Source organism: Leptidea sinapis, chromosome 31 (genome assembly GCF_905404315.1).
Source record: "Leptidea sinapis chromosome 31, ilLepSina1.1, whole genome shotgun sequence".
Taxonomy (NCBI): Eukaryota; Metazoa; Arthropoda; class Insecta; order Lepidoptera; family Pieridae; genus Leptidea; species Leptidea sinapis.
The window spans coordinates 7,566,471-7,574,032 of record NC_066295.1 but is presented as its reverse complement, the minus strand read 5'-3'; the positions used below and the strand labels follow the sequence as shown (position 1 = coordinate 7,574,032).

Sequence of the window (7,562 nt, the reverse complement as noted above, 5' to 3'; positions counted from 1 at the left end):
CTTGGAAAAATATACCCTCTGGGGTCCCTCAAGGATCATTACTAGGACCTCTGCTTTTTATAATTTTCATAAATGACATCGGACGATTCATTAAAAATTCGAATTACCTTTTGTTTGCAGATGATATGAAAATTACAGCAAATAATAAGACAGATGCATTACGCATTCAAGAAGATTTGTATAGACTGGATGACTATTGTACCGTGTACATATAAGACCTAAATGTATCCAAATGTTTCTACATGCATTACACTACTAAGCCTACCCCTTTCCCTCATACGTATATTTTAAAACACGAACCTCTGTCTGTGGTAAACGAAACAAGAGATCTAGGTGTTGTCCATGATAGCAAAATAACTTTCGTACCACATATTGATCAGGCTATCATTAAAGCGTCTAAAGCACTAGGTTTCATAATACGTACAGCCAAACGTTTCAAAAGTATGAAAACATTAAAAATTCTCTACTGTTCTTTCGTTCGCAGCCATCTTGAATATGGTTCACAAATTTGGAACCCAATGTATGCTGAACACATTAATCGAATTGAAAGGGTTCAGCGGAAGTTTACACGATATCTAGGCTTTAAGTTTAAAATACCTAATGTAAGCTATGAAGAACGCTGCAAGCGCTTCCACCTTCTACCACTTAAAGCTCGTAGAGATATTTCTGATATAATCACCTTAATCAAAATACTAAGAAGTATGATTGACTGTTCTATATTACTGACCAAAGTCTGTCTGGCAGCCCCTAGTAGAATGTTAAGACAACAGCATATCTTTGCTGTACCATTCTGTCGCACAAATTATAGAAGGAACACATTTATTTTAAGAGCTATGCAGTCATTCAATCATTTTTGTGATTCGGATAATATTGATCTCTTTAACTCCAGTATTAATTCAATTAGAGACCATTTGGTAAAACAATTTAGCAGTGATTAACAAATTAACATTAGGAATGAAAGTACTCTTTTTTGATCATGCTCTCAACTGGCGATAGGAGTGCGAGAAGATTTTATTTAATAATTTTATGAAGTTTTATTTAATAATTTTTAATTATACTTGTGTTGTTTGTTTGTAATTAAAATGTTAGATTTAATAATAGTATACTTGTTCCTATGTACATGTGGAAGCCTATTATTAGCTCGAACGAATTATGTTTGTTAATTATTTTAATGTATGTAAAACCAGCTGTTGGCTTTCTTAAAAATATTAAATAAAAAAAAATAAAAAAAAAATATGACATTGTCAATATGCGTATCACTCCGGCTAGGTATAAAACTGAATGAACCACTGTGTGGCATTCAGGTAGATGTTCTTGGACGTCACGGGTTATCCTGCCTAAAATCGGCAGGCCGTATCAGTCGTCACGCCAGCATTAATGAAGTCATCCGCAGGGCATTTGCTGCTCTTAATATACCAGCTGTTTTAGAGCCAAATGGTATTACCCGCCGCGATGGCAAGCGTCCTGATGGAATGATGCTGGTGGCTTGGGCACGGGGAAGGGCGCTGGTGTGGGACGCTACTTGCGTCGATACTCTGGCTCCTTCTCATGTCCAAGTTACGTCATTTGGTGCTGGGGCTGCTGCTTCGACTGCCGAAGACAGCAAGCGTCGCAAATATGTTGGCCTCAGTGAGTCATATATCCTTGTGCCGTTTGGTGTCGAGACACTTGGCCCGTGGGGCCCAGAGGCGCGGAGAATGTTCAAAATACTATCTTCGCGCCTCAATAAGGCTACTGGAAACCCAAGCGCTGGCAGCTATTTCGGTCAACGGATCAGCCTTGCTATCCAACGTGGTAATGCTGCCAGTATTCTTGGTACGCTACCACGTAATGATAGTTTATATTTTATGTAGTCGTAGTATTGTAAATATAGTTATAAGATTTGTTTTAATTATACGATTTGTTCAACAAAAAAAAAGTAAGTAAGTGTTAGGTTATTTTCCTTACGGAATTTCTGGATTCGGTCTCCACGCTCAAGGCCCGCGATAGAAGCTATGCAATAGCTTAAAACTAATTTTATAATTCCGAGCTTATATATAGTTATTTGCGGGGCCAATCTCCAAATGGCGCTAGTTTTCAAATAGACAGCTCATAATGCGTAGAGAGGGCTCTCTTTTTCCTATATATTATTATACTCTTTGGTCCGCGCTCGGTCGCCGTGGTGAGTGTCATAAAATCCCAAAAAAAAAGGACACTGTGTCGGTTGTAAGCAGCAGCTGATGTGAGCTGATGCTTAGAAAGATCGCTGTACGTACATGAATATTTTTTATAAGCCTCACAATGTTATCTTTGATACTGGTACCTATTTTATACGCAGTGGCAACATCACACGGTACGATTTTATTATTCATATAAATAGGTGTTTCTTTGTATACTTTTTATAAATCATTGTAAATACAATAAATTTGATAACTTTGTAAAGTATTTTTTTTATCAATAAAAAATTATAATAAAATTTTTAGACCTTCTGTGTCTTTATACCTCGAATAGAACTTAACATTAATATTTTTATTTTAAGGAACTTCGTTCCTATCCGGTGTCCCGCGACACCACACGGTATTTTTTTAATAAATTACACAAAGTACAATAGGAATGACAACTAAGGAGGCGCTTAAAATGAACTTGGGTGGGAACTTCAGGGGGTATAAGATTTATTTGAGAGTGGTATTAATAGAATCTTATATGTAAAATAAAAAAGAAATAAGATGAATTTGCTAAGAAAAGTATTATATCCCTCAATATCTATATATTCTCGCGACGGGGACTATACTTTTAGATTTATATATATTATACTACTAGACTATTCTATATACTCTACTCACTGACCTGTATAAATACCACTAGACAGGCTGTTCCATATGTTTGACAGTAAATTTTTTGTACCTATTTGAAGCGCCACTCGCGAGCGTCGAGACAACTAATTTTGACGTATAATACAAATGGCTGCGAAGGAATCAATGAATTAATTTCGTTTGTTTTCCATGTTATTTATACTTCAAGAATCAACGCAATAAAGTACACAATTTTTTTGTAAATAGTTTCCCACCATCTATTGATGTTTGCTGAGGTTGTCTTCAATAGTTTTAGTACTAGTAGACTCTCGGTACATGGCCAACAGTGCCAAAATGGCGAATATCAAACAGGCACAAAAGCACTATGACAGCCGCCAGTCCAGTGGTATATAGTATAGGTCAGTGACTCTACTAGATTTCTCATGACAGGTCATGCTCGCTTAAATGCCTCTGCTTGTGGCGGCGACGTGGGGCGGGTCGTTCCATGCTTCCTAAAATTCCCTAAAATATGGTCGAGGGAGGCGATGGCTGGTCTATGCGTCATGCTCGTGAACGGGTGCTACTCGTGGTGGCTGGATGATCTTGTTACCGGGAGGTCTGCTTGATGTGTTTTTTATTATTATTATTTCCTTTAATGTTAAAGTTATTATATATTTTATTTTATGAAATGATCACATAATGCCTCTATTTATTTACGGTATGTGTGGATTGATACACCTACTATACTCAATAACTCTTGTGTTTATAAGTATTAATTTACTTTTTTTTCTTTTTTTGACTTACTCGTGTAAGCTTTCAGTTTTTGACATTTGAGTATTTTTGTTGCGTCACTTTGCATATATTGTAATTGAAATGATTTGTAAAACAATTAAAATGTAAATCTTGACTTAAAAGAGTGGCAATGAGTTTCTTGCTACTTCTTCTCATTAGCTCAACCCTTTACGAAGTAGCGGTAAATTCAATAAGAAACAATTTTTTTTTTTTGACATTCATAATTAGTGTCATTTCCGTGACCTACGTGAATAAAGTGTTTTTGAATTTGAATTTACTATATATTGCTGTATGTACAATATGTAGTTAAAACCGTATTGTTTATTTAAGTCTCGATTACCGTTTTTTCGTCAAATTCTTTTATTTTAGTTTAGGCCAATCTGTTGCACCTCATGTCATTAAATTAAAAAAAATGGCATTAGTTGGATTGGAAACAATTGTCAAAATGTCAACTAAAATTTAGCTTCTTAGTTCTTACTGGGCATTTCTGTGTTTGTGCATCTTAAACTGTAACTATTATTTTAATTCATAGTTGAAACTTACAAGAAAATACTTGAAGGGAGTATAGGTAAACAATTGTGGTAGTTAATTATTAGAACGTTGTAATGGAAAACGCAGAAGAAGTTTTTCAATTCCTTGAAGAATTTTCCAAACGAAAACCTAAAACAATACCCCAAGAACTTAATGACTATTTGACTTATGTTGCTCGCACCGGTGATCCAGTGTATCAGTGGTCGCTCGTTAAGAGCTTATTCAAAGAGAAACTCCTCAACGTTATAACGGATTTCCATGAGTCAACACCCAGTATAGACATTTTACCATGCCCAAACGTCGATCCATTTAATTATGACATTATGAAGAACAGCCTTGTAGAACGACTAGATTCGTTTACCTCTGCGCCGTTCACTGTTCAAAGGATTTGTGAGCTACTTACTTTTCCACGTAAACAGTACAATCGCGTGGATAAGTTTATGAGGGCAATCGAAAAAAATATTCTAGTTGTGAGTACTAGAGAACCTGGCCAACAAAGGCCACAAGAACCAGAAAATGGCGAGGCTATGGAGCCCATTGTAAATGGTTCTGATAACAATTCTGAATATAATGTTGATGTAGAAATGGAGGACATGTCATGGAAAGAAACTGGTGAGTTACAACAAAACAGAGAACCACAGCCTGGGTCTTCAGACACTCACATTAATATGAATGAACTGGAAGCAAGACTAAATGCCAAGCAGGATGTTTCTGTGGATATGAAAAATAAGCAATTTGCTGAGTATGAATCTCTGACGCCTCCCGAGTTAGATATTACTGAATGCACTGAAGCTGAGCAAATGATAGAAGATAATCAAGAACCTAAAGTTATGGATACAAATGAACCAGCAGCTTTACAAATTAATGAACCTATAGTTTTGCAAGCCAGTGAATCTACAGATTTGCCATCAAAGGATTCAACTAATTTACCACCAAATGATTCAAAAGATTTACCACCAAATGATTCAAAAGATTTACCATCAAATGATTCAATAGATTTGCCAACAAAAGAGTCTACAGATTTACCATCCAATGAACCAACAGATTTGAAGCAATTAAAAGATGAACAAAGTTCTAATGATGAAACTGTACCTGCATATAAAACTGATCAGGAAACTGATGTAGTACAGCCTAAGCTTATCATTCCTGACATTAAAGTTGACAATGTAGAAATGACTGAACTTAAAATAATAGAACAAGCTAATCTAGAGGAAATGAATCAAGATAGTGTTAATAAAGAAACATGCACTGATATAGCGCATGTCAAAGTGGAAAAAAAGGAGGAAAAACCTGAGGAAGTACATTCCAATGAAGATACAAATGATCATATAGAAATTAAAAATGTATCTGAGAATTCTTCATCAAGTGAAGGGAGTTCAGCATCTAGTGAAAATATTGATGGCTTAAGTAACTCTCCTAAAACTGACAGTGAGGATGGAAAACAAGACGAAACAGATAGTTCAGATAAATGTCTTGAAGAGACAAGTTCACCTAATACAGTGAGTGTGATACAATCAGAAAATTATTCAATAACTGATGTGAATTCAGAACTACCTCAAATACCTGCGGAAAGCAAAGTGGAAGGAGCTTTAGAAGTGAGTGATAAACATAGGAAAGAAATTGATAATGAACAAAATCAATCTGATAGTAAAATTGCAAATCCGGAAACTGAAACACCTTAATTTTTAATATCTAGATTTAAGTACTCATTTTATTGAAGTATTATGTGTGAAGCTGACTTGAAAAATATATCATACTAAGATAATATTTATCTTATTTGTTATTCCTAAAGGCTTCAGTTAAAGAATCAATCATCAAGTTACGCTTAATGCAATATTATGTAAATAAAAATGAAACCAAGTGAATGCTTTTTGGGTTATTCACCAATTAACCCCATAGTAGATAATTAGATAAAGTTTTATATCAACTCTTCTTAACCGGCTCACCATTTTGTAATGAATGCCCGAGGGCTCCTAAGAATGTTTGATGTATAAGATGATGTTAAAATAAAGTGCTATGATATTTTTTAATTCTGAGATACATAAGATTACTTTCCTAAGGTTTTCATTGAAATCCGATCTGAATGATATTTTTTAACATGTGTGTGTTGGTTGTGTAGCATCTTGATAGTTTAGGCTTACAATTAGATCCAGAAGGTAATTGTAATATTGAGATTCTTTTTTTATAAAAATATGGTTGCAATCTAATATCTTATAATAAAATTGATTATTTAATAGCCTGAGGGTGGTCGCACTATTCCAAATCTGTGGTATCAGAAAATTCGTTTGTGTTTTAGTAACCTTTACCACACAAATGTTTATTAACACATCTTAAATTTCGTAATACATTTGCTTACTTACTTTCACAGGAAACAATTTCATAAGAGGGGTAATTCTAAACCCTTTCTGGTTGATACATGGAATGCTTTATGGCAAACCACAAAACAAACTATAGGTAAATTCTATGGTTCTATCCAACACTTTATCCCCTCTAAGCCCTGGTTCTTTCCTTAAAAAAAAAACAATATAAATTTTTCACTTCTGTCATCATACAACTTTGCTTGGGATTTATCTGTTCCCCAGTATTTCTGCCAAGATCCGGGTAAGGGACCCTTCTAATTGTGAATGTGGCCTTGTGGAAGGTACTCTTGAACATATTTTTTTCTATTGCCCTAAATTGTCAATTTCTTTATATGACCTTTTATATATATCCGATATCCCTCGCCCCATCAACATCCCTTTTTTTCTTTCATTTATGAAAGTCTTTAGATTCTTTCCAAATTTATTTCCCACAATAATATTAAATTGTAATTTCTATCGTCCATACTTTCTACGCTTCTATAGGCACATATTCCCACTTACATTTACACATTTCGCCCTTAAATTTAGATTAGATACTAATAAGGTAGTTAATATTATGGGTGTTTATTACTAACTCTTGTTGCCTATTCTTCAGTTCACAAAAAAAACCACAGCTATATCAACCAATCATTTCCTTTTAATCAGCTCTTTATATACCTACCTCAATCAGCTTAATTTAAAATAAAAAATCTCTCCACCTTGACGTTGGCCGAATCGTCGATATTCAGTCGACGGAGCCATTTAATATAAAAAAAACCTAGGTCCTAAAGAATAATTGGGAGGCAACAGATAAGGCTTTTTTTTTTTTCAAAATTTTGCTCTCAATCATTCTTTAGGACCTTGGTTATAAATAGCACAAATTGCCCTATTATGAATTGGATTCCAGTAAAGGAAAGGAAGTAAGCGCTTATACCTACTTTGGTCAATATTTCTGTCAAAATGTTCAAAAAGTATTTTTTCTATCTATATATATAAAAATGAATTGCTGTTCGTTAGTCTCGCTAAAACTCGAGAACGGCTGGACCGATTTGGCTAATTTTGGTCTTGAAATACTTGTGGAAGTCCAGAGAAGGTTTAAAAGGTGAATAAATATTAAAATGCTCGAAAT

The 7,562-nt window shown here is 34.6% G+C and overlaps 1 protein-coding gene across 1 annotated transcript; it reads left to right on the top strand.

Moving 5' to 3' along the window:
- Window positions 1-4,031: 4,031 nt before the first annotated feature.
- On the top strand, window positions 4,032-6,144 carry LOC126974087 (serine/threonine-protein phosphatase 4 regulatory subunit 2). Its single transcript, XM_050821492.1, has one exon. It carries the CDS (start codon window positions 4,169-4,171, stop codon window positions 5,774-5,776), a length of 1,608 nt encoding a protein of 535 aa, XP_050677449.1. The 5' UTR covers window positions 4,032-4,168; the 3' UTR covers window positions 5,777-6,144.
- The last annotated feature ends 1,418 nt before the right edge of the window (window positions 6,145-7,562 follow it).